This window comes from Accipiter gentilis, chromosome 29, assembly GCF_929443795.1.
Source record: "Accipiter gentilis chromosome 29, bAccGen1.1, whole genome shotgun sequence".
Taxonomy (NCBI): Eukaryota; Metazoa; Chordata; class Aves; order Accipitriformes; family Accipitridae; genus Astur; species Astur gentilis.
Window position 1 is genome coordinate 1,606,656 of NC_064908.1, and position 27,036 is coordinate 1,633,691.

Consider the following 27,036-nt stretch of genomic DNA (forward strand, 5'->3'; position numbering starts at 1 on the left):
GACGTGAGGGGTGCCTGGGAGCCCTGGAGCGGAGGGGTGGGTGGGTGGTTGTGTGTGCAAGCTGCTGAGCTGCACTCCCAGCTGCATTCACTGAATAGTCCTCAGTTTAAACAGATTTGTTAACATTTTGTTACTTTGCTGGCACTGTAAAAGAAAATAAACTTATGAGACTGTTTCCATTAACAGTCACCTAAAGCAACAGTGACCACTGAAACATGTCAAGTGTGAGAGAGCTCTGAATTGGGTCCAAAGTAGGGGAGAAGGGCTCCTCATCAGCTGGGTGTGCAGCTAGGTACCCAAATAAGAATTATGTTTCTTAAAAAAATTGACTTTTTGACTTTTTTCACAGCTGGTGAGTTCGCCGGATTGCGTTTCGTAGATAACTCAAGCTCATCTCAGGTAATTTTGTGGTACTGCAGACAGGAGAGGGGCTGTGCGACTGAGTCTGTCTGTAAAGCCCAGTTGCTGCGCTCGAGGTCGCCTTCAGGCTGAAGTCTGATGGCTGAAGTCTGATATGTGACTACCCAGTGTGATTATAACTCACGTGGACATCCCAAATTAAGCTTTAAATGATTAAGCTGAGGCACTGATAGCGGCACTGCCTTGTCATCGCCATGCTCAGCATGATACGCAAAACCTGTCTGAGAGGGTGGGTAAACATTCGGGTGTCTTGCCCGATGCGGAGCCGTGCAGCGGCTCTGGAGAGATCTGGTTCCAAGCTGACTTGGCCGTGTCCCGGCGGTGGCCGTGCGAGCCCCAGGTGGGTTAGCTATGGATGGGCTTTCACTTACTGGTTACCTGCAGAGCAGCTGGTTCACGCTGCCGTCACTCTCGGCCAGAGTGATTTATGTCTGCAGCCGTGCGCCCCGTCTAGGAGCTGTCATGAGTTATACCATAACTGGGTGTGTATGTCTGAAGATCCCTGAATCACTCCCTTTATCATTACTACACCCACAGGCACCTTCTCTCCCAGGCGAGGCAGCTGCCTGTTAAAAGCCAGGAGAGGAGAGAGCCGGTGCTCAGAGGGCTTTCGCGGTTGCAGATCGGCTGCTGGGTGGCACGGGGGGCAGAGAGCCCTCGCCGTGAGCCGGGGACTCCGCAGGGACTGGGGACACTGCTCCGGCTCCCGCAGGGAAGAGGGCAGGTGAGGTTTCTGGCTGCCGAGGGTGTGCTGGCAGTTCTGCATCCCCTGGGCTCTCCCGCAGGGCTTCCCCGCAGAGACCCTGCAGAAGACACCTATTCCGCAGCGATTTTTACAGGTTTCTTCTTTTCGTAGAACAAGACTTGGGGCTGTCGCGTGTGCTGCTGAGTTTTGATCTGGAATCAATTCTGGAAACGCAGGGCGAAGGGTGGGGCTGGAGAACAGAAAGTGCGGCGTGCCTGGGACGGGGCGGCTGTGTGTGAATGCATGAGTGCACGTGTGTGTGTGCGCGCGCGTGTGTGCACGCTCGTGAGGGCATCGTTTCTAGCCATACATTGCGACCTGGTATTGGCACCGATTCCCTGCCCGTTGAAGATTGCGGTGCTGGGCTTCTCGATGTCCCCAGGGAGCCAGGCAGTCAGAAATCCCAGCTCTGCTGAGAGCGAGGTGCCATGCTGGTACCTGTGGTTCACCTCGGCAATATCATAAAGATCCAAAGATAGTGTCTGGGAAAGAAGGTAATCTCTTACGCACTTTGGGAGAATCTTGTGTATGCTTTGTGAGTTAGATGAAAAGCTGGGATTCTTTGTACGTTAAAACCAACTACAATCCGAGCACCTGATTTTCCTCTTTGTTATTCTTGATTTTTCACCCATGTTATTCTGTCGTAGATCAATTAAAATTATCTCCCCGTAAACTGAGAAGGAATATGAAGGACCTGAATTGAGCTTTAAACCGGTATTTTCTGCTCATTTTCACTCACGCTGCAAATTCTTCTCTAGGTGTGTCCTTGGTGGTATGGAGTCTCGCTGCCAGCTTTGGCCATGGGCATTATTTGTCCTCCTGGGTAAGGCTCACCATACAGTGTTTCTAAAAGGATATAGAGCAAGCTGACTAAATAGAAACGCTGCTAATGTAAGCTTTCTATTAGTCGCAGTATTGTGCCAGCAGCTGGGAGACCAGTATTTGATAATAGTGCTGGTGTTTGTCAAAAGGCTGCTCTGCCCTGAGCAACCGACTATAGGGCCGGCTATATGGGTAAAGAGGGGACACCAGACAGGGCTGTTCAGTATGATGGGCAGGGAACTGAGCATCCCTGCAGCCCAGACACTGGGGTCATGGCAAAGAAGAGTTTCAGAAATAACTGTTAGTACAAAGCACTTTGAAAGTGCCTTTTTCTCATTAAAAATAAAGGTAATTCAGGGGCAAAATACCTTTGTCCTTTTTGGCATACGCATTTTGTAGGTTTGTCCCAGGCATGACCTTGTAGTCAGTCGGTCTGTTGTAGAAAACAGCAGGCATGCCGGCTGACGTCTGTCTGCCACCCTGACACAGCCCCAAGTCCTGTTTTCCTGCTGTTCCAGCTGCCCCGCGGCTGCTGTGTGCGCAGGGAACCTGCTCCCACGGAGCCTGCTACCCCCCGGCCGGAGATCTCCTGCTGGGACGAGCCCCCCACCTGCGAGCCTCCTCCACCTGCGGCCTCGCCAAGCCCGAGACGTACTGCACGCCCCACGGAGAGGTACGTGCACCTCCCGCCGCGCTCCTAAACCTCACGTGGGGATGCTAAAGCCTTTACCCGTCCTATCCTTCCTACCCTTTTGCAGGGATGTTTTTAACCTATTTCAGGTATTTGTTCCCCCTTCCAGCCGTGTTGGGTCATTGCACCATCTGCGGTGTCCCCTCGAGCCCTTCTCTGCCGTCCCCACGGTCGAGAAGAGGAGCCGAGCACGAACGCAGCGGCAGGGAAAGGGCAGCAAAACTCTGGCGATGAAACACTGGAGGCAAAACGGAAGCTTTTGCACCCAAAATATCCCAAGCCTCCCTATCCCTGGACTTTTTAGTTATAAACTAAACTCGTATTTCACTTGTCAGAAATGGGAACGTTTCAGGTCTTTCACAAAGACTTGGAAAAGCTTCTGAACCGAACAACTGTTTTCAATTACGCTGGTCGTGCGGGGGCAGGAGATCCTGCTCGGGAGGATAACGTTTCAGCCAGCTGCAGATTCCCAGGCTCCAAAGCTGCCACAGTCAGAGTAAGAGTTTAAGGATAAGTCTGCCTGAGCACAGAGCTGAAAACGCTACGGGGGTGATGTGCCCGATGTGAGCGCTGCCTAAAGCCTTTCTCTGTCCGTCTGGCAGTGTTAACCCCGTAACTGCTCTGGGAGGAGCTCAAAGGGGAGCAGGTTCAAGGCAGGACAGGCAAAAGGGGTCTTGGAAGAGATGCTCGAGAGGAAAGGAAATGGCAGACCTCCAGTGAGGCAGTGTTTTCTACAGTGAAATCCAACTTGAGTGAGTCAGCCGCCTTCTGGTTTTAATTCCCCTTCAAGCTGAAGGCCAAGATGTGGCAGTAAGTGGATTTGTTGCGGAGCCAGTGGTGCTCTCGCTGGGCTGGAGAGATTTTTGCTCCGCTGTGGGCCCAGGGATGGCTGGGAGCTGCTGGTTGGTATGAAGCTGAGGCAGGTCCCTGGCCCTGACGGGTGCGAGCATCACGTCCTCCTGGGTGCTGGGCTGGCCGCAGCGTCTGCCCTTTGTCAGGTCATTTTCCAGGCTGACAGCTGTGGTCAGGCATTTCCTCCATTCAGGCTCCCACTCACTTTTTTTTGGAGCTGTTTTGCTGCTCCCAGGGAGCAGGGCTGTTTGCTCGCCTGCCCAGCAAACCCCTGCTGGTTCTCAGGGGTGCTGTGGCCCACGGACAGGAAAAAAGCAAATAGTTATTTCTGCTCTGACTTAATTATTTTTTTTTATTCCCAATTTCTATTTATACTTGAGGAAAATTGTGCATAAGTGTACCTCTGAAGTCTTCACTTAACTTTGACTTTTGACAGTGACTTTTGCTTGAAGAGGGGGCTTGTACCATGGGAAGCAAGTGTGTGCAAAACCTTGACTAAGCTGGTCATCCTAAAACCAGCTGGCGTGGGCTAGTTATTCCCTTTGCCTGACCTTGAGAGATCGCTCTGAAGGGCCTTCAGTTGTGATCATTTGCATCTTTTGTAGTCTTGTGGAGTGGAGACTGGGTGTCTCTCTGACACCTGTGATACGCTTTGAGCACAAATGATCCGTTCAGTGCAGAATTAGTGAGTGAGGTCTCATGGCAGTACTGTGGAGGAAGGCAGAGAGCAAGATTGCAGCAATCTCTTCTAGTCTTCAAGTCCCTAAACTATTCAGTTTTCATATTCCTTATACCTTTCCTTACAAGTACCAGGGTTAAAAGGGATATGGAACAATTAACACTGGTATGTTAAGTTGGATTCCCCAATTCTAGCTTTGGGAATAGGGTCTTTGCTTCCTTACCTATATGTGATCCTTTCCTTTACTGAAATGAGACATGGATCATTACTGCTAGCAAATTCCTCAAAGACCCTTATTTCTGTTCTGCAGCTGTAATGGCTAATGGGAGTTTTGAGTATACCAGCTCCTATCTTTGCAGGAGAAATCCCCATGTGTTGAGCATTTCCTAATTTTTTCCTTCTTTTTTCTACTTCCCTAATTTAAGGAAAAATTAATCCCCTGAACTCAATTTTCCTATTCCCATCCCATAAAAAGTAAGCACGTTTAATTTATTGACTCTTATGACTTTTTTCGTTACGAGTCTTGCTCTTGTTTTGTTGCCAAATAGGTGCAAATTTGGAGTCAGTTTTGCAATCTCAGCAGAGGGCATGGGATGAGGGGTTGCTCTCGCTGGCTGCCAGTGCCCTCGTGCCGGCTGGTGGGCACACGCTGTCTGGCCCTGCCACCAGCCCACGCTGGCCCCAGGGTCCTCTTTTGCAATTCTGGTGGGTCACTGCTCTCAGCCTCTGCTCCATTGTCTGCTCCGGCTCCAAATCCCTCTAACCTTTATACTTTGCACTACTGATTGCTCCATTCCTTGGCTGTAGGCTCTAGTCAAATCCGGGAGGGACGCTCAGCATTGCCATTTATAGCGCAGGGGACTGCAGCGACGATTAGAAAAGTGATGGGGGGTGGTAACCAGGCAGGCCAATGGTCTGGCTTGGAAATCACTTTGTGCTTGGGAAACGGCTCTTCGAGTCAGCAGGAAAAGTAAAAGCAAGAGGGAAACTGAAAATAAAATAGAAAAATAAGCGAGCCTGGATTTGGAGTCGTAAAGTGTGTGGAAAGATTCTCATTGACTGAGGTGTGATTCAAGGCCCAGTTAACTCATCTCTTTATTTAAATGCTAAGCAAAGCATAGGAAAATGGAGTAGCTCACACTGCCTAGCTCTAGCCAAGGGAAGGCGCAGTGTGGCTTTCACGCAGATTAGCAGGTTCCCAGTCCCCTCGCCTGGCCTGGCTCTTCTGAGTGATGGCACGAGGGCTGTGCACGCCTTTGGCTCTTTGCTTTGCCACTGGAAGCAGCAGTACCCATGCCATGTTCACACCCAGCCAGATTAATGCTCCTCTGGAGAGGGAGTATATTTCTTTCCTCCAGGCTTGTGCAATGCTTTCAGATTAAAGACGTATGTAGAACTAGAAAATAGCTACAGACTTTTCTGGTTGTTTTATTAATTTAGAAGAGTACCCCAAGCACCCTGCACATCACTGAAATCTTTTGTCAAAGAACAGGCAGGAGAGGAGCGAAGCCGGTGTCCTTGTGCCGGTGCTGCTGCTCCGTTTCCCGCATCCTACCGCGGAGCAGTTTGTGTGTGTGGCAGCTACGGGGGTCCTCACGCCCCGACCCTGGGAGACTTTGGATGTTAAAAAGTTGTTTGCACAAGGTCAAGGACCAAGATTTTCTGCCTTCCCTCCCCTGCTTTTCACAGGCGCTTGGTGGATATGAGGAACGGAGGGTGGGAAGTCACCTTTATCCCCCCTTGTGTCGTGGTGACATGGGGTCATCCAGGTAGGAATTGAGCCGAGAGGTACTAGAGAAGCCTAATCCCTAAATGAGTTAGTGGGGGGAGTGTGAGCCGGCCGGGCAGGAGAGCTCCTGGCATGGCAGAGGGTTCCTCCTCCTGCTGACGGATGGTCGCAGCTGCCTGGCAGGGCTTCGTCTGCAGCATCTCTCCCTGTGGTGTCTCCGCACTGAGTTGTCTTTGGCTGCTTCCAAAAATACAGGCCAATGTCTGCGAAAGAGAGTATGTGCAAGACTAATGCTTCTGTCTGCCTTATTGCTACCGTCTGATGGTTACATCTGCTTGCTCACCTGCATGAGTCAGTCAGGGAGCTCGGTACCAATCCAAAACACGCTGCCTGCAGAGTGCTTCAGCAGGCCCTCGGCATGTTGGAACAGGGGAGAGCATGCTGAAAAGCCACTGTGCCTCCCAGCTCATATGCTTTCCAGTCCCATGTCATCAGACAAACTCGGTTTTTACACAGAAAAACGTATCCACAAAATCATGAAATAACTGTGGTCGGGTGGGACCACAGGAGGTCCAACCCCCTGCTCGAAGCAGGGCTTCTCGTTTTGGGTATTGCTTCATGTCAGGGGCTTGCACTCAATAATTTGTATTCCCAACCTGTCGAAGGTAAAACAGCAACCCCGAGTTGCTGCTCCGTGCTTATCTCATTTTATTCTGGCATTCAGACACACCCTGCTCTTTGCTGCAGGGATATGTCCCTACCTGCAGTGAATGTGCAGAAGAAAAAGCCCGTTTCCCATTATTTTTTCTTCCTCCTCCTCCCTTCTCTGTATCTTTTTTTTGCCACAGAAATTGACTGCAAATTGACACATATCCTGGGAGACATCACGTCATTCCCTCCCAGACAAGTTGCAGAGGCAACAAGACCCTGGCGATGCCTGTGGGGTGTGGAGATAAGCTGGTGCAGTATGGGTTTTGCAGACTGTCATCCTGGCAGATTTTAAATGAAGTTTTGCTGAGGGGAGATGATGTGAGAACAGACGGGGTGAGGAAAACAGGCACCTACGTGCCTGCTTTTAAGCAAGAGAAATGAACTTCATTTCCTTAAAACCCATACCTAGGATGTTTGTCCACCCTGTGTCTTCTCCTCCCTCTCTGCTGTCGCCTCTGAATTTGGGGGTCTCCGGTAACACCAAGCTGTGGCGCAGAGCCCTCTATTTGTGTTTTGAGCACCACCTCAGAGCTCGTTTTCCAGTGTCACTTCTGACTGGCCAAGTGAAGATGTGATGTTAGATGTTATGGCTAAGAGAATGTTTCAAAGTTGATGCACAGTCCACTTTAGCAAATACCAATTGCTCACTGAGAAGTTTAACCATGATGATATAACCATGGGTAACTTCTACCACCCATGGAAAGCGTATAGAGTACTTCACAGGCAAGATGAGCCTCGCTCCGTGAGCCTGGCGTAGTGATGTCCTGCAGCTGGTGTTAACAGGGAATGAAAATGGGTTGGAATAGGGAATTCCATGACTTGGCTTTAACAGGTGCCTTTGTTCCCAAGGTAACTTACTCTTGCTGCCCACCCTATTTTTTAATAACCTTCAATCTTTCTGTATACATATAAATTCCCACTGCTTTCCAGATTGTCCCCAAATAAACTTGGAACAGTATTTACCATCCCTATACAATATTAATTGTGCAAGACCACACAAGGCTCCTCCCATACGGGAGGCGGTGTGCCAGGAGCCTGACTGACACAGTGCCTCTCGCTGACACGGAGCTGGGTTAAACGCAGGACCACCGAGGTCTCCGCAGCTATGAAAGGTCATAATTCCGTGACTGGAGAGAAGCAGCTTCCCATTTTTGCTGATGAATAGCTTCAGTTTATTTTGGGTTGTGCACCTATGCCAGGAGGTTTTATTTCAAGGGCTCTCTACTCATATTAAAATGGCAGCTAGAGCTACTTAAAATACTTTGGTCTGAGTCCATCAGCTTAAAATTGTTTGCGGTTTTCTGCCCCCGCATGAGCGGGGAAGCATGGGAGGCTGGTCAGCAACTGGTTCCCAGGCTCAGAGCAGGAGGGGAGCAGCAAAATCCCGCAGCAGAGCTGCAGAGAACGCACCAGCGAGGGCTGGGTCTGCACCCGTGTCCCTGCACACACCACGCAGAAGTGTCCCCGGTGCGTGATGTAGCGTGTGGGCAATTTTTATAATACCCGTTTGTTCTTCTACATGGGTTTTTTGGTTTTGTTTTTTTTTTTCTTTCTTTGTTTTCGCTCTCCACCATTTATTTCTAAGACATGAATCTGTTTATTCTCAACATGCTAGCTTTCCCTCTAAAATGACTGCCTTGTGAATTACCTTTTAAAAGGCTGGAATGAATTTCCTTTAATCTCTGAACCCCCATAACCCATATTTTGGGTGATTCTTAAGAGTAGCTTGGAGGCGCAGAGGGTGATTAGTGGTTTCCATGCAGACCTACAACATCTTTTACCTTCCTATAGGCCTTTTCAGCCCCATGTCCCATATCTACTCTAACACGTACCGATTCTTTTTTTGGCAGTAGCACACAGGCTGAGGCCCTTGGCTCCTGGCAGGGAGGGGGCGACGTGCTGGAGAGCCTGGGCTGCCCCGGGGGTCCGTGACCCAGCTTTAACCGTGACCTCTTCATTTCCACTTGTCACGTAGTCCCACAGCCCCGGTCCATTCCTGGCAAGCCCAGCTCTGAGGCATCTACTAAGCCTGTTGCTATGCTGGTAAAAAACAGAAGGTGAGAGCTGGGGAAAGGTGTGTGCTTGGTAAATCTGCCCTCAGCCCAGCGCTGGACTGTCACTTTTTGTGATTCCCTCTGTCCCGAGGAACTTTGAGACACATAGTCACAGTCAGTAATAGAAAATCCTCCCGTTGTGCAATAGAAGGGTTTCACAATTTGCTCCAAGGATGTGAAATTAATTTTGCTTCCAGTGATAATTTTAGCCTTAACTAAAAAGCTGGGGGGCGGGGCAGGGGGGTGGAGGAAAAAGTAGAAGATTTTTGCACCGAGCACAGCTCCTAGGCTGCCTGGGTAGGGTTTGTCTCACACAGTTTAAACTTCATTTTTTACTTAGCGCTGCATTTTAAGTGTGGTTGCAGCTCCCTTGCCAACATTGCATTGTAGCTACTAGAAGGCACTTGTGTCTCTGGCTTGTGAATGGTCTAATAAGTATGCATGAATCACTCCTAATGAATAATTTAACCGAGATTAACCTTTCCCCTTGCAGAAAGCCTTCCTTCTCCCTTTCCTAATCACAGTCAGAAGTGTTGTGAAGTTTAATCATTATTGGGCATTGTTTAATCTAGTTTATTTCTGTGGGTAATTCCTGTAGCTTCCTGACAATTTGGTGCTAGTAGTCATTATCTGAAATGAGTTCTTCTGCCTGGACACAATTATATTATTTCTGATTCTTACTGGCAGAGCCAGGAGAAGTTGGTAGAGCCAGGGAAATTGCATGATTATATATTTTGAATTCTCTGTTTGCTTACTCTGCAATATTGTTATAAATATTGGAGTTAGCCAACTCCTGTTCTGGGATATTTATAGACAGAGAACATAAAGACGGTGGAAAATATTATGGAAACAGATCAGTTTAAAGTGAGGATCTCTCCTCAGTACCTGCCCAACTGCCGAATGGTTCCCAGGTCCAGGGGCAGAGCAGAGTCAGGTCTGGGCTTTGTTAGGAACTAAAACCAACCCACGATCGGAGCTCACCTCTGTCGGCTGCTGCCCGACCACCTCGCTGCGTGCCGTCTGCTCCCGGGGGTCAGCACGGCCGCGGGCTGGGAGAGCGCCGGGTGGCTTTGCGTCTGGTACCAGTGGTACCAGTTAGTGCTTTCTGGTCAAGGCCAGCCTACTCTTTGTGTGGTTTTGTGTGAGAGCAAGCAAAAAGGTTACTCTGGACAAAAATTTCCATGAATTTTTCTTTATGTTTAAAAAAAAAAAAAAAAAAAAAAAGATAGTTCTTATGAAGCCAAGTCACTTTTTGTAGAAATAAGAGACTTGGCTGGCTTAGATGAGCCTGCGTCAGGAGTAAGGCAATATGTGTAAACCATGAATTAATCTTTTGAAGGGGAAACCAGAAATCTTCATGCCACTGTGTCCACTGGCCACCACCTCTGGCTGCCTCTCCGAGGCCCAGATCTCTCCCGACGCCAGCACGTGTGTAGGGTCGTGCTTAGTGTTTGGGTTGGAATTGACTCGTTTGTTTTAAGTATCAGATGTGGAGATTTTAGCACAGAGGTGGATATAAAATGTTTCTTGTCACTTGTCACCCGATGTCTCTGCTCCGCCACTGAAAGCTGATCTCATCACTGGGGTCCCAAACATTCCCATGCCTCTGGTGTCACCTTTTGCCAGCCCAGTGGGTGCCAGCCCTCGCAGCAGGGTATCTCGTTGCCTTCCCGGTGTCAGCTGTTAGGTCTTGTGCCAGACACACTCCCCTCCTCTCCCCCAAACCCACTTTCCTCCCTGGACAACCTTTCCGAGCTGTCCTTCCCTGCACTGCCGAGGCCAGCGCCTGCCATGACTGGCAAACGCTGTTCTTGATCCTCCCCAATTTCTCAGGCTTTGGGACGTGTTGGTGTGAAGCGTGTTTCCCACCGCTCCGTTTGGGAGGCTGCTTCACTGCTCAGGCCACTGACAGCTTCAATTTCTAATTGAAATGTTTCACATCCCTTTTGAGGCAGTGTTATCCCGTGGCTCGTACAGCTCTTCCTGCCCCAGAAACCTTTCCGGAGAGCAGAATCTGCTCTCCCTCTCCATTTCACCAGGCTGGAGATGCCGAACGCTTCGTTTCATGCCTTGAGTACCAGCTTTCCCCTCCCGGTGGCCCCTGCAGCCCCTTCGGACGGGGCCTCCCCGCGTCCCCGGTGGGATGCTGCTGCGGGGTCTGTCACCATCTGCTATTTTAACATCCCTCTGGGACCTGCCCTTCCTCACCTTGGCCTCACCTGGGTGTCTCCCCGCCGTTTTGTGGTGGTCCTTGCCCAGCCTGCTGGCCCACCCCATGCCTGCCTCTCCCCTTGGCTGGTGTCTGGACCTTGGCTGCTCCCATCTCTTGCTCAATCGCTTTTCTGCTGCTTTCTACACATTTCTGAGCCGGCTCCTGGGCCACACGCACCCGGTGGCCCCATGTTAGTGGCTGCACGGGCCGTTGCTTGGTTAATCAAAATTTGGGTATTTGTTTGCTCCTCGGGGACTCTGTTTTCTCCCGTCCCTACATTCCCCATGCTACATCCCCGTCGCCTCTTGAATTACTTGCTCAAGTGAAGGGCTGAACTTTGAGCCACTCGACTTCCCACCCGCTGACTTCTCACCCGCTGAGCTGTTTGCTCCACTCTGCTCCCAGGGAAGAGCGCGGGGGGGGGGGACGAGCATCACCCCGGGCTTTTGGGTATGAGAGAAAGGCCTTTCTGTTCACCCAAACAGACAGCCCCCTCGGCTGTGTGGAAAAGGCAAACTGGTCCTGAAAAGCTGCAAAGAGCTTTCTATCAAGTGTTGTCATGGTGGAAAACAGGGGGGTTGCTTAAAAAAGGCATTTTTGATGGTTTCCCAAAAATGTGTTTTAATTGAAAGCATTTTGGTTTTAGTTTTTGGTCCATAAAACCAGGAGCTGTGTTTTTTAACGGGGTATAAAGGGGACCACTTGAGTCCTGTGTATCGTTAGCCTTACTGACCACGGTTCTTCAGGTCTCTCATAAACCAGTTTACTGATGCCATTTGTTCCTCGGTGAGTCCATGCTGCGCTGGGGCTCCTCGTCTCCGGGGTCTGCAGTGGGGTCTTTCCCTCTGGCCGAGCCGGGCCGGTCATTTCCACCCACTCTTTCTCTTCCAGTGGAGCATGAAATGCTGCCGGTGCGACTCGCGGCTGCCGCACGCCTACAACGGCCACCGCGTGGAGAACGTCCTGTCCTCCGCCGGGCACTCGCGCTGGTGGCAGTCCCAGAACGGTGAGTACTGCTGGGTGCATTGGTTTGTCCCAGGACATTGAATTCAATAGATTGGAAGGAAAGAAGGAAATAAATGGCTTGGCTCGGGCAGCTAAGTGTTTTATTTTCCTGAAGTCCGCAGTCCGCTCCTCTGAAGCTGCCTCTCTGTGCCCGCAGGCATCGAGCGCGTCTCTTTGCAGCTGGACCTGGACCAGACATTCCAGCTCGGCAGCGTCCTGCTTCACTTCAGGGTTCGTGTGCGGCACCTCTGCTGGCGAGGAGCTCACAGATGATGGTGGATGGGCCCCGCTGGCTCCCCGCGAGATGTGGGGATCTGGGTGCACAGCTCCCTTTGGGCTCCTGATAGCAAGCACGCCAGGGTCCTCATCCTTCCTTTTTCCCCTGTTTTTCAGGGCCATTCCCCTGGGTGTCTGGGAGGAGCAGAGTAGGGTGGTGGGTTCCCATCCCACAAATGTCTGCCGAAAATTCTCCTTGGGGCAGATGTGTACTTTGCGGCTGCAGCAGGGCTGGTGGAGGGGGGACACACGGACGGACCTAGAAGTTGTTAGTAACCTGCAAGGGAGGGGATTGCTCCAGCAGCCTGCGGAGACGTGAGGCGGGAGGGAGAAAGAGGAAGAGGAGGAGGAGGAGAGGTATCCCCAGGCCCTAGGCGGGAGCCGGCTGGGGTGTGCCGTGTTACAGATGTGCCTCTTTCCCTGCTCTACAGTCGCCGCTGCCCGCTGCAATGCTGATCGAGCGCTCCACTGACTTCGGCAAGACCTGGGAGGTGTACCAGTACCTGGCCTCCGACTGCGCTGCCGCCTTCCCCCATGTCCCCCGCGGCTCCCCCGAGAGCTGGCAGGACGCTCGGTGCCAGGCGCTGCAGGGGTACCCTTTGCACGGGGGCAAGGTAGGGTTTGTGGGGTTTTGTGGCAGGGACCCCCACACGTGCCCGTTCCCCCCGCTGTGACCCTGGGTTTGGGGTGCACGGCCTGCACAATGCTGGAGAAACATGTGGTGGCCTGGAATTCTTTTACGCATATTACACCTGGCAAGGGATGGAGCCCGAGGACATCCAGGACTGCTGAGGGGAGTCCTCGGGAGGATTCCTGCTCCTCTGGGGGGAAAGCCCTCGCTGCTTTGTGACAAGCGAGGTGTTATGTTGGTCTTCCTGCAAAATCCTCTGCAACTCTGAAGCCTTTTGCCTGCGTTAAGTGATGTTCTGCAGAGGCAGGTCCAGAGCACACGCTGCCCAGAGCATGAGAAGAAAGCACCTTGTGTTTCCTGCTTTTTAACTTACCTTTTTTCCTTCTAAGGTGAAATTCAGTGTCCAGGACCTGGCGTCTACCATCACTACCTCTTACAGCCAGACCATCGATAGTAAGTGACCGGTCTCTTTCATGTCTGAGAAAGGGAGAGGGGGATAACGCACCTCGTGGTTCTTCCTACATGTGATGGAGAGCGCTGAGCTGGGGTCACCCCGCAGGGGAGAGGAGGTCCTCGGCAAACAAGACCTCGAGCTGCATGTTAGACTGCTGCCCTGGTGCCTCCGAGGTGTCAAGGAGCAGCGTTTGGTCTTTGCTGATGACTCAGCTGCTGCTCTTCGTGCCGATGCCTCTGTCTCCTGCTCCGAGCCCTTCACGCGAATTGCAATCAGCTTCTGCAGCCAGTGCCCGGGTGCCTGCTGCCCCCTCACCCCTCTCCTTGGTCCCCAACAGAGCTGGGGCAGTTCACCAATCTGCGGATCAACTTCACCGCGCTCCCCCACGTCGCGCGCCAGGGCTACCACTCGCCCAGCACCTTCTACGCCGTGACGGAGATGCGGGTGCTGGGGAGCTGCTTCTGCCACGGACATGCCGACCGCTGTGCCCCTTCGGAAGATCCGCACGCCGTGGTGAGCGCTGGGGGGAAGCGAAAAGCCTAAAGACAAGCTCTGTGCTATCAGGCTCCACCACATGCCCAGGAGTGCTCGTTGGGAGAACCTGACCGGGATAACCAGCGGTGGGGTCTGGGAGTCTTTCGCCTGGTCAGAGGCTGCTCGTAATGGGGGGAAACGGTGCCCCAATTTGCCTGCAGCAATGGGATGGTGGCTCTGCTACCCCCACGTAAACCCCCTTTTTGTGTCGGGAAGAAGGAGGAGGGGGTTTATAAGGAGTTACGAAGTGGCTGTGGGAGGTCGTGCTCTGGGGGGAACCGCTCCTGCCAGCACTGGGTCTCTCACCTGGGTGGGGGGCACATGCTGAAGGTTTCAGCAGGCTCCTTCACGCCTAGGAAGATTTGCCAGTGCGGGTTGTTAGCTGTTGTGGGATTTTCTTGTCCCCAGCTTACGCTTGTCCGCTTTGCCTTGAGTGTGGTTGTCCTTGGGTAGGTGGTGGAGGTGGTGGGAATCTCCCTGCGGCTGCGAGCGAGGAGCAGCCTGTCCCTGGTGCTGCATCAGCCCTGTCTGGGTGCTGGAGCTTCAGCTCTGCGCGGGAAGGGGGGCTGTGCAGGGGTGGGAGCAGGCCAGGCGTGTGCCAGAAAGGCGTCAGGAGGATGAAGCTCTGAACTGAGCAGTTACCATCCCGGAGGGGTAAAGCGTTGTCTCTGCAGCAGGTCCACGGGCGCTGCGTGTGTCAGCACAACACCGACGGTCCCAACTGCGACCGCTGCGCCGCTCTCTACAACGACCGGCCGTGGGCGCCCGCAGAAGACAATGATCCCCACGAGTGCCAGAGTACGGCGAGTGCCTTTCCCCTCTCCTCTTCCTGAGGCCTTTCCTAAATCCTCCCTGTCAGTGAGCAATGGGAGTGGGAGCGAGCTCCGGAGACCTTTTGCTGGGACCCTTTGCGGGGCTGGATGTTAACAGGGGCGTCTGTGCAAAAGGAACCCCGAGGCATTTTGCACTCTGGGCTTTGCTCTGCGGGGCTGCGGCCAGGCGATGCTCTGGGCTTGTGAGCTGCACCAGTGCTCGGCCACGCTGTCCGACTGGGAACAGTTTCATGCTGGGGCGGTTGGCGGGTGTCACCGTGTCACGCAGGGGCCTCGGGCACCCTCTAGTGCCGCAGCTGCCGCTGCTGGAGGGGTTTGCACAGTTGCAGCTCTAGCTGGGCTGTTTTGTTGGGGCTTTTTTGTTGTTTTTTAGGGTGCAACTGCAACGGTCACTCGGCCTCGTGCCACTTCGACCCGGAGCTGTACCGCGCCAGCGGAGGGGCGAGCGGGGGTGTCTGTGACCACTGCCAGCACAACACCGAAGGCAACAACTGTGAGCGCTGCAAAACAAACTATTTTCGCAACCAGCGGCGAGATCTCACCCATCCCGAAGCCTGTCTGCGTGAGTGCCCGGCTAGCCCCCCGTAGCACCTTCCCTGGACCCCCCTGTCCGCCCCTCGCACCCCTCGGCAGTGCCGTTTCTTGCACGTTTCCAGCCTGCGAGTGTGACCCGGACGGCACCGTGCCGGGCTCCATCTGTGACCCGCTGACGGGGCGCTGCGTCTGCAAGGAGAACGTGCAGGGGGACCGCTGCCACCTCTGCAAGCCGGGGTTTGCCCAGCTGGCCAACGCCAACCCCATGGGGTGCCGCAGTGAGTACACCCGGAGACATCCCTGCTTCCCGGGGTGTTCCCACCCCACCTCAGTGCCCAGCATCCTCAGTGGCTCTGAAAGGGACCTGGTTTCTGATCAGCTTTGATTTGGGGTTTCCAAGCCAAAGGACTGTTTTGCAAAGGCTTATAAAACCTCCTTGCTCAGGTTGTGGCTTGTCCCAGGTATACGTTTGGCAAAAAGCACGGGGAAAGCGGGGTTTGGGGTATGTGTAGGGCTGTATCCCCTTCCCGAGTGCCTCCCTCGGGAAGCTGCAGGGGATGCAGGAGGCGATGCCGTGTGGGCAAGCGGGGCTGTGCACAGCCGGGGCTCGGGTCGGCGTGGTGCGTGTGGCTGGGCTGGAGGGATGCTGAGGCCTCTTGGGCTGCCGAGCCCTGCTGCAGCACTTGATGGGGCAGCGCGGTGTTAGAGCAGGGGCACGGGTCCCTTGTGCTGAGCTCAGGTATGAAGAGAGAGACAGGAGAGCTCACCTGTGGGTGGCTGCAAGGTCCTTCTGTGGATCTGGCTTTGTGGGAAGCCAGGTTGGTGCTTTGCACCCGTTTTTAAGATGACAAAACCCTCCCCGTTTCAGGATGCACCTGCAACGTGCTGGGAACGCGGCAGGACATGCCGTGCGACGACGAGACGGGGAGGTGCTTCTGCTTGCCCAATGTGGTGGGGAACGACTGCGACCAGTGCGCGGCCGAGCACTGGGAGGTGGGGAGCGGCCAGGGCTGCCGGCCCTGCGGCTGCCACCCGCGGGGCTCCCGCAGCCCCCAGTGCAACCAGGTACCACCCAGCCACCCTGAGCATCCTCAGGGCAGATTCAGCATATTTCGGCAATATTTCTTTTTCATTTCCCTGCCTTCTTTCGTGCGTGCACCTGCAAGCTTGCTTGCTTTTTTCCTTTCCCAGCTCTGCAGACGCTGCTGTGAGGGGCTGCCGGTGGCAGTGGCTGAGCTGCACAGCCAAGAGTGCCGCGGGTCCCCTCTAGACAGCACAAAAGCCAGGGATCGCTCAGAGCATCGAAACCACCTTTTGCATGGCTCCATCATCCCATCCCATCCATGGGAGCCTCCACAAAAAGGGCCATGCATTCCCTATCGTGTCCTGCTCTTATTTCCCTTTTCCCATTTCCTAGAAAATGTGACAGTCTACTCAGGGAAATGAATGAACGCAGTAATTATCAAGGCAAGATTAAGCCATTTTAAAAGGCCTGATATTTAGCAAGGAAGTTCTAATAAGAGATCTTCATACAGGCGAGGCAAGTTAATTATCCTCATTTGTCAACGAAAAGCGTGTGTGTCACTTGAGAGACAACTGGGAAAATTAAAGTTAAACGTGAAAAAAACTGAAAAAACCCACCCCATGACAAATTCTAAGAGCCAAAGATAGGCCCAAACAAGCTCAGTGCAGGGAGGAGACCTGAGATCTCAAAGTGGCTGTTTGTGGGGGATTCCTTTGTCTTTGAAACAAAGCTTAAAACTCTGCTTTGCAGTGCTTGGGCTGTTGTTTGGAGACTTTGCATCGTCGTGGCTGAGCCTGTAGCCTGTCAGGAGCAGCATGGGCATGTCCTGGGGCACAGGCTGAGTAGAGAAGATTGTCCACGTGCTGGCTTTAGTGCTCAAGAGCAGTGGAGGGAGGGCTTTCCCAGGAAAGTGCCCAGAGCCGCATGTCCCTGATGTATTTCTCTTTCCTCAGTTCACAGGACAGTGTCCGTGCAGAGAAGGCTTCACGGGACAGACGTGCTCTGCCATGCAGCAGCAGGTTTGCCCAGACAGGCACTACGGAGATGTCCGGGTAGGGTGCACAGGTAGGAAGCATCTGTTTCATTTTTGGCTTGGTGTTTCTTAGCACTGTGAAATCATGGGTTATCTGGGAAAGAGCACCTGGCCCATGTCCTGACATCAGCTTTTCCCTCACTGTTTTGCGAGAGAAAACCCCTTTCTAGAGCAGCCTCCCAGTTCACCTCCATCTCCAGGTATCCACCAGTCCCCTCCCGGCAGCCGTGGGCGAGCCCCTCGGCCACGCCGGTCTGGCCCTGCAGGGTCAGGGGCTGGGCAAGCGACCGGGCTGGGGGGCTTTTCGTGTTCTTCTGCCTGTGCCACCTTCTTCCCAGATGCTGCAGGGGCTGATGGGTGGGGTTGGACTTCAGATTGTGCTGGCATCCCATTAACAGGGTCTGATTTTATATATATAAAAAAATGTATCCCCCTCCCGCCATTTCGGTGGGCTTCATCTCTATATCTCTCCACCTTTCCATCACCCAGAGTGCGACTGCGACTTCCAGGGCACGGAGGACGTGGGGTGCGACAAGACCACGGGCCAATGCTTCTGCCGCCCTGGTGTCACGGGTCCCCGCTGCGACCAGTGCCAGCGGGGCCACTGCAGCACCTACCCCGGCTGCGAGCTGTGCCACCCTTGCTTCCGCGCCTACGACGGGGACATCCAGCGCCTGCGCCTGCGCCAGGCTGGCCTCAGCAACTCCACTTCACGGCTGCCCCTTGGGAGCGGGGGGTCCCGCTTCGGCCCCCGTCTCTCGCAGGCGGAGGGCAATGTGCAGCAGGCACAGGGCATCCTCGGCCGCTCTTCTGCCACAGACCAGAGCCTGGCCCAGGTGGGCAGCACGCTTGCCGCGATCAGGTGAGGGATGGATGCTGCTAACGGGGTGCATCCCTTAGCTGGGAGGAGATGCTGGCTTTTTCTGTGTGCTCACTCCACTTATCATATATGGGCCGCTTGCACGCGTTCTGCTGTTTCTGTACCTGAAAATCTTGCTCCGCTCACGAGGTGACCAGGGATGCAAGAGAACAGCGCTTCCACGTGCGCCCGTCCTGTGCAAAATGTTGCAAAGGCAGGAGGCCGGTGGGCAGTCTCCGGACAGTCGGCATCCTCAGCACGCGTGGGCTCGGCCCTGCAAGCTGGCCGGGTGCAGGAGAGCTGTAGCCCAGCCCCGCTCTCTGCCACCTCCGCAAACCTGCGAGGCCGTGGCGTGTCCTCGGCCGTCAGCTCTCCGGGCTCAGAAGTGCCTCTTTACCGGGTGCTGGCAGTGTCCCGGCACAGATGAGCCCTGCTCTCTGTCTGCAGGTGCTTTCCTCTCTACTTGAATACAAGTTTTCTGCTTTTTCTCTCCCAGAGAGCAGGTCCAAGGCATGAATCCTGACCTTCGTTTTCTGGATGAGACCGCCTCTCTATCCAGGGAGCTCGAAGCCCTCAACAGCAGCTTGTTTATCACTAACACCCAGTATCAGAGCAAGAAGACCCAGTTTGAAAGCAGCCGCAGCACGGATCTGTCAGGTACGGTGCTGCAGGTGTAATATCTCTTAATTTTCAGCCGTTAATTTATCTCAACGTGACTGTGCCTGGTGGTTTCCCACTGGCCAGGTGGATGAGATGGAGTTTTTAACCTGCTGTCAGCTTAGGAACTGCAAATAGATCTTCCCTCCCCAGCGAGAGGGATGCTTTCCACCAAGCCTCTGGTCCGTGACCCAGGATTTCACACTATCGGGTTATTTGCTCCGGCGTTATTTGTGCGGCTCGCTCCATGGGCGCTGTGTTCCCGTCCCCCGGCCAGCACAAACTCTGCTGCCGGGGCGCAGCGGGAGCGGTGGGAAGGGGGGAGCCCCGCTGGGAGCGTGTCACTGAACCTGGGAGGAAGCTGAGATAATGATGGTTGTGCACAGATGGAAGGGATGGAAGGGTGGGGAAGAGAGCCAGGCGGCTGTCAGGCGCTTAGAAGAGCTAATTAAGCCCTGTGATGATGCTGGTGGTAGGCTGCCATTATATCCCTGCTACAGCTAATTCTCTCCCGGTGTCTCATTGCTGCCTCCCCCTCCCCGCTGCAGCTCAGCCGGCCGGCTCCGCACCTCGCTGTCCGAGCAAGGCTTCGAGGTCCGCATCCTGACCGCTCTCCTCCTTCCAGGCTGTGCTGGAGGGGAATGGCGGGGCCGGCTCGGGAGCCAGGGAAAGGGCTCTGAAAGCCTTGTCCTGCACTGCCAAAGCCCTTCTGGGCTGCACAGAGCAAAGCCCGGGATCAGCACGCACGCGGTGTCTTGCTTTAGTTTTGTTTCAGTCTTTTAACCCCAAGCCAGAGTTCAGTCTTTCAGGAGAGATCTGTAGCTCACTGAAGGAATGGCTGAAAGGCATTTGGAAATAAAAGGAGCTTTTTCATTATGCCTCAGTGACTAATCACTCTGGCTGTGTCCCGCTCCTCTCTGTGCACGCATCCATTCGCAGGGTATAGTCGATGCCTTCGTTTAGGTAGCTCTGCTGCATTTATGAGTCACGGAGGCATTTGTGTCATTTATTGGTTTTATTCCTGCAGGAGCCTTCAAGACAATCAAATCTGCTTACCAGACGTCCACCAATGCCAGCAGCCTCGTTGCTGGCACCTCCAGGCTACTGGCCGAGTCCCGGCAGAGCCGCAGGAACGCCGCAGGGCTGGAGGGGGGGCTTGCGGAGTCCACCTCCAAACTGCTGACCCTGAAGGGCGAGATAGCCTCAGCTCCCGACCTGACACCTGTCATAAATAAGGTGAAGATACAAAGTGGTTTTCTGACTTCTCCGCTGCGTGTGTGTAGTTTTCAAGGGGGCCCTGCAGTGCTCAGGGAGGCAGAAGTCTCATCCTGCAGTCATGCATCTTTTCTCGGGCAGTCTGGCACGGCAGGACAAAGTCTCTGCCCAGGGAGACTCGTAAACGGCATGCAAGCAACCTGCTGCTTTGGGACATCAGTGGAGAATTGTCTGAGCATCCCCTGCCTGGGGATCACAGATATGGAAGTGTTGCCCACCCCTCCCTCCCAAGCACGCGCTTTTTCCTCCAAGGACTCTCTCGTGTGTCAGTTCTTGTATCTCAAAGACCCACTTAATTTCTGGATGAGGTTTCTTTTATTTCTCCTTCGCTGCTTTGTTATTGCCATGGAGATCCATTTCGGTGTCTCCTAATGCACGGTTGCTGTGGAGACCACCAACCTCCCCTCTCTGCTTTTCAGGGCACCAACACGTTCCCAAGCGACCAGCCTGTGCTGGTGCTTGCACTGGCTGTGGGTTTGCATGTGCCCCTGCTGCAGTGTGCTCTTTGGTGGGTGGTCACTCTAGAAGATGCCACGCAACTAAAATCACCGATGTCCAGGCAGGAGGGCAGGGTCTTCTGGTCCCATTCTCTCTCCCAAAGCAAACCGTGACCTTGTGTTGCTGTCTCAGGTGTGGGCATTCAGCGCTGCTGTACACGAGCGGAGCTCTGGCTGCCCTTCCCTGGCTCGGTCACGGTCTCCAGTCATTTGGGCTGTGCCACACGCATCGCCGTCAGCCCATCGGGCAGGGCGGGCTCCGTCCCTGTTCCCGTGCAGAGCTTCTGCAGCGCGAGCGCAGCAAGTTCCCCAGCTCCCTCGGCGAGGGTCTGTCGAAACTTTGTCCCCCGCGATGGGCTGGTTTGCCTCCCCGAGGGCACCGAGGTCTCGCCAGCGAGGCGAGTGCCCTCGCTGCCCCACCGCTCTCTCCCTCTCCAGATCTGCGGTGGGTTCCGAGCGGAGCCCTGCACGCCCGCCCGGTGCGAGGGGCTGCTCTGCCCGCGAGACAACAGGACTGCCTGCGGGGCCGGCCGGCCCTGCCGCGGCATCTTCCCGCTGTCGAGCGGGGCCCTCGCCACGGCCGGGGAAGCCTCCAAGGAGTTCCGCAGCCTGAGCGCCCGGCTGGAGGAGACGGCGCAGCTGGTGAGTGCGGGCAGCGCTGCCCGTCCCACGGCCAAGCCCCACGCTCGTTCCTTTGGTGTCGAGCAGCGGAGCCTGCGGGGACGGCTGTGGGGAAAAGCGAGCTGTGAGAAATACCCCATCTCAAACTCTGTTTGAGGCTTGGTCATTCGGGCACCTTCAGAAATGCGGGAATTTTTGAGTGGGAGACTCCCTGCTGCGTGCGTGGGTGCTGCCTCCCCCCAGCATAGGAGCCACAGAGCTGGAGGCACACGAGCGGCTCTGGAAATGTCACGAGGAAGCCTGACCTCCTCCTGGTTTGGGATTAGTATGGCAGAAGGGGTGGGGATGTAGAAACCTCTCTGATTCCACAGGTGTATCTGCTCTAACGTTTGATGCAGTCTATTAGAGGATGTGTTAGTGCTGTTGTGGCTTCTTTCTACGGCCCCTCAGGTGCTTGCAAAGATAACGTGAATTTTCAAAGTAATTCAAAATCCATTTCAAATATATTTTATAAAGCTGAACAGTACTGTTCTTCTCTGAGAGTTTCCTTTGCAAATCCAACCCTCAATCTTTAACATTTACAATCCTTTAAAGTGGTGGCATATTAAGAATGGGGAATAGCGTAATTTCAAAGTGCCTTGCCCGGTTCACTGAGAGTTGAGGTAAGGCTGCTGGGATTCCAGATCAAGAAGAAATGGCTCCATCAGGATATTGTTGTTTGCAGATTAAAATGACGGAGACATCTGCAAATCAGATTCAAACCAATACTCGGCGGCTTGTGGGCCAGATAAGTGTAACGAGGACCCAGATAGAAGGAGATGTGCGGCGCATCCAGCAGTTCATCCAGCAAGTTCGAAACTTCTTGTCAGGTAGTGCTCTGCAAGCTGTAAAGTATGTGTATGCAGGTTGGTCTGTGCATAGAGAAAACTACTTTTTACAGTGATACTATGTATGAGAGTACAGTACAAGGGAGGCAGCTGAATAGCTCACCCCAGTTAAGCTCTCAAATATCCAGTTTGTCTGCGCGTGGGTATTTACATAGCAAAGGTAACACACATCCTCTGAGGCAGCAAGGCAAGCTTGGACAATGTTTTCTGAAAAACAGAGAAGAAATTCCAGCAGTATACCAGCCTGTGACTTTGTCAGCAATTGCAGTTTGGCCAGCTGACTAGCTCAGGCTTAACCGTGCTGTTCAGATTGACCCAAATTAATCCTGGCTGTTTTATCTGTGTCAGCTTCCCTGGGATGTCACCGGGGCAAACCCTGCCTGCTTCCTTACAGAGACATTTTGGGATTGTCTGTGAGGTCCACGGGGCAGGAGGTACCACACTGCCGTGACCTTCTGTGCGTGGGGCTTCATGGAGGGGTCTCCAACATCCCCCCAGCAACTGCTCTCAAATATTACCTCTAAAACAATGAACTGAATTACCGTTAAGTGGAAGGCTGTGAAGGAGGTGGTCTGTTTGTCCATAGCACGGACAACAGCTTGCTTTGAGTCCCGCTCTCTGCCTCAGTGCCTTGTGCCGTTGCCGGGGCTCGAGGACAAACCCAACCCCGCGGCCGGTGCTCTCCAAGGATTTGCAGTCGGCATTGACCCGATGCGCAGAAGTTTAGCGGCAACACTCGCTGACCAGAGATAAACAAGACAACTCTTCTCTGGAGCAGACTATTAATCAGATGAGAATTCCTTGTTGTCCTATAAGCCAATGGGATGACTTATTGTTCACAGACAGATTGTAATAACATAATGAGCCTCATGAGCATTAGCCGAATAAGAAAATTGGGTCATTTGGTGCTGCCTGGTGTTAATGATGAGTGAAGATATTTCTGAGCTAATCACTGGGCTAATGTCTCTTGGGCTCTGCCTGCTTCTGATTCCTCAGGTTTATTAACTTTTATTTATGAAATTAAAAAAGGCTCATCTTGAAACACAACCTCATCTGCTCAGTGAGGTCTACCTGACTGCTCAGGGCTTAGCCATGGTGTTCTTGTTGCCAAACGAAAGGTATCATTTCAGTCCTTTCCTGAAAGTTTTGCTGATCTGAATGAGAAGTACATTGAATTCAAGGGGATTAAATTCAGGGTGGATCCTGACAGCTGTCTGAAATGAAGAGACTGTGTCCGTGAGATCATCCACAGCTGGATGTCTGCCCTCATCCTCCCTTTCATTTGCACTCCCACCTTTCCTCTCTCCCATTTCTGACACCGTCGGTCTGTTTGCTCTGTAGACAAGGACACGGACCCTGCCACTCTCCAGGAAATCAGTGAGTCTGTTCTCTCCCTACGTCTCCCCACGGATGCTGCCGCAGTCCTGAGAAAAATGACTGAGATCCAAAAATTGGCGACCAAGCTGCAGTGCCCAGAGAGCATACTTGCCCAGACGGCCGAGGACATCGCTAAGGCCAAGCAGCTTCAGCAGGAGGCAGAACAGGCCAGGTTGGTTGGTGTTCAAGGGCTTTTGGCAGCTGAGAGCCACTCAGCTGGAGTGAACGTGATGGTTCTTGCTTGGGCTGAAATCTCGCTCTGCTGGAGCTGTACTGACTTGCACAATCTGAAGTTTTAGGCCAGGTTCTTCTATGTCTGTACAGTGCCTAAAAGATTGAGTCTGCAATCTCTACCTCCTTGGTGCCCCAATACAAATAAAAAATTTGGCTGCCAAGAATAGATCCTCTTATAGATACTAGAACAAGAAGGTCTTTACCAAAAGTAATGGAGGCTTTTCTCTATCTCTTGAGTCCCTGTGATGGTTGATGACAGGGCTGCCCTGGTATTACTTGATATTGGTGACCTACATCCTAATTGCACAAGAGAGCATGAGGAGATTAAATGGGCTATTTGTTTTCTGGGTGAAAGTTGGGAGGATTATCCCATGGTCCCTTAAAAGTAATTACAGAGTGTCCTTGCAAATTTGGGACACCTACGTTGTCACATGTTGACTTGCAGCAATATCCCAGCGAGAAGGTTAGCGGGATAAGTATGTAAACTCCTTGATAATGTCTGACACCTGCTTAACCTGCTGGAAATGAGGAGACAAGGAAGGTTGGCTTTCTATGGAGAGCTCTGTCACCCTGCCTGAATAGTCCCACTGCAAGCAGAAAAGTATTCGTTGAAACTGGTTCAGTGGTTATTGCTTTCCCTTCAATACTTCTTGCACCACTTACAAAATAAATGTTTCTAACTGGTTTAAAGCAAGGAGTTTCTCTCCCCTTCTCGGTTTGTCTCCTCTGCTTGGGGGTATGAAATGGAAGTAACACTTCTCTCGAAAGGAAACCTGCTGGAGTGCAGTGTGTCCAGATGTGTGGGTCTGTGGCTTTTGGGGGAGGGAGATTGCAACCTTCTTGCTAACAATCCTGTCTTGTGTCTCAAGCTTCTTTATTTTGTCTCTGCAACCTCGACTTCCAGTCCATGCAATTACCTACGCTCACTCCTCGCCGTTTCCCACATTTCCCCAGGAACCGGGCGAATGCCGTGGAGGGCAACGTGGAAGAGGTGGTTGGGAATCTGCGCCGAGCAAACACCGTGCTCCTGGAGGCTCGGGGTGCTATCAGGGGCTCTGGCTCTTCCCTTCGGTTCATCCAGGAGCGCGTTGATGAGGTCAGTGATGCACAGTGACTTTCCAATAATGATACCGTGCCCTGCTCACTGCTCCTTTGAAAATTCCCCGCTGGTAGAGTGCTGCACCAGCACAGCTGGGAAATGGGACCTGGGGAAGCTTTTGCTGTAAAAATCTCTTCTTTCTGCTGTGCCTCACTGGGTGCTTCTCCAAACTCCAGTCACGGTCCCTGTCGGAGCCCCCTGAGACAAGCCCCGGGGCTGCCGTGCTCAGCTGGGCAGTGAGCAGTCCCCACTCCCTGCCAAAACCCTGGTTCTGCGATGCGTCCATCAGGCAGCGTAGCTGGTCCCTGCACAGAGGGAAAAACCATTAGGAGTGGGCTTTGGATGCGATTTCCTTCTTCACGTGGAGCGCTCTGCTTTTAGATCGAGGCTGTTCTTGGTCCAGCCGAGAAGAACGTGAAGTCCATCGCGGGCCAGCTGGACGGGCTGGCGGAGAGGCTCTCGCGGCTGCAGCGCGGAGCGGACCAGAACCGCCTGCGGGCCACCGACGCGCGGCAGACGGCCGGGGAGGCGGGCGAGCAGGCCAGGAGCGCGCAGCAGGTACCGGGCTCCGGCACGTCGCCAGCCGGGACGGTCACAGCTGTGCTCCGCTCCCCCGCTGTCATCAGACAGCAAAGCCAGCTGTGTCCTGGCACGTTTTTAGATAAGGCGAGGAGGCTTTCCTGTTCAAGCCACGGCTTGCGCGCTGTCGTGTCACTTCTCATTAATCTGATGTAGTGTCCCACTAGTGAATTTTTCCAGGACCTTTCTCAGTCCTAGTGCACTTTGCTGGAAACTTATTTCTGCTGTATCTCCCGCCTGTATGTAGCCCATACAGCTGTCAGTCAGCATCTTTGTGAGTGCATCACAAACGGTTACTCATTCGCATGATAACAGAGCGGCAAAGCTCTAGTGCAGTAGCCATTTAATATTTAAAATGGATTCAATGTTGGAAAATCCCCTCCTCCCCCAGTCTATTTGCTCGATCCTACCTGCACTGCTTATTTACTCTTCCACAGGCTTTCGAACAAGTGAAAGAAATGTACGCTGAGCTGAAGAGAAGGATGGAGCAGAGCCCAGCTCTGGGAGAGCAGGGCAGCAGGGTGCAAAGCATAGACCTGGAGGCGCAGGCTCTGTTTGAGGAAACTTTGGCCACGGTGCTCAGGATAGAAAGTAAGGCTCTTTGTGAACTCAGTGTAACAGTCTCATGCACTGGGGAAGGGCTTTTGACTCCCAGAGGACTGAGGGAAAGAAATTACGAAGAAGACAACATACTCTCGGCAGTGAGATGGTGTGGATTTGGGCTGTATCTGCTGGTGCTGCCCTGGTAAATTTAGAGTTCACAAGGGGGTGTGTGCTGCCATGGAAGGGACCCCCTGCCTGCAATGCCAATGTGCCCCCGTTTTCCTCCATTTTTAGGCATTCAAAACTACTGGCTTTGTTCAGAGCAGTCACGTTGGGGTTTTTTTAAGGGGAAGAAGGGGGAACATGGGATGTCAGTTTTTCTGGCCCCCCCAGAGCTATGCAGGAGGGAGGTGGAGGCTCAGCCCAACCTGCTGGGGTGGGTAACAGCCACAATGTCTTCCTTCAGTCTGATCATCGCGTAACCCCCTCCTGCCCTCTCTCCTCAGCTTTAGAGATGGAAATTCAGGAAAGCAACAAGGCTTTGATGTCCAAGTCGGCCAGGCTGTCGGGCCTGGAGGAGCGGGTGGGAAGGATCCGGGACGCCATCAACAAGCGGGTCGCCTACTACGAGAGCTGCTCCTGAGCGAGCTGCCCGCGCTCCGACGGCATTGCCTTCCTCCTCTGCAGACACTGACTTGTATATTTATTCCCATTTTCTGCCTGGAGTTTTCATGTGCCTAACGTCTCTATTTTTAGCAAATTGAGTTTCTGTAGCTCTGGAAAATAGCTGCACTGAGCCAAAGGATCAACCGCATGGAGAGGGCTAACTTTGGTTGGACTGGCTGAAGCTGCCCAGTGGTTGGAGGAAAAAGAGGGAGAGACATCAATCTTCCATGGCAAATAAAAACATCCCCAAAGCTGTTATTTCCAGAGGGGTTTATAAACCAAGAAGTTATTTCTTTTTCTTGTTTTAGCCAATTCAAGCTCTTTAAGCTGAATTTCACTGTTCAAATTAAAACCCTCATGTGGGGTCTTTTAAAACTTTTTAGCTGTGCTGCAGTTAATCCTGAAAACTTTCTGTGGCTTCAGTACTTCCATCCTGGAGCTTTCTTCAAAGGACCAGATCACAGAAATGGAGGATTTTATCTCCATCATATCTATATAACATA

At 53.2% G+C, this 27,036-nt stretch overlaps 1 protein-coding gene across 1 annotated transcript; it reads left to right on the forward strand.

The window, feature by feature from the left end:
• Window positions 1-309: 309 nt before the first annotated feature.
• On the forward strand, window positions 310-26,797 carry LAMB3 (laminin subunit beta 3). Its single transcript, XM_049832897.1, is given in 24 exon segments — window positions 310-383; window positions 385-399; window positions 1,924-1,988; window positions 2,506-2,660; window positions 11,807-11,921; window positions 12,078-12,151; window positions 12,628-12,810; window positions 13,217-13,280; window positions 13,619-13,794; window positions 14,490-14,613; window positions 15,022-15,210; window positions 15,305-15,460; window positions 16,051-16,247; window positions 17,160-17,271; window positions 17,729-18,101; window positions 18,595-18,755; window positions 19,783-19,991; window positions 20,966-21,169; window positions 21,873-22,017; window positions 23,377-23,584; window positions 24,601-24,742; window positions 25,127-25,303; window positions 25,762-25,915; window positions 26,374-26,797. Coding segments are annotated over 24 exon segments (3,609 nt in total). The 3' UTR covers window positions 26,511-26,797.
• The last annotated feature ends 239 nt before the right edge of the window (window positions 26,798-27,036 follow it).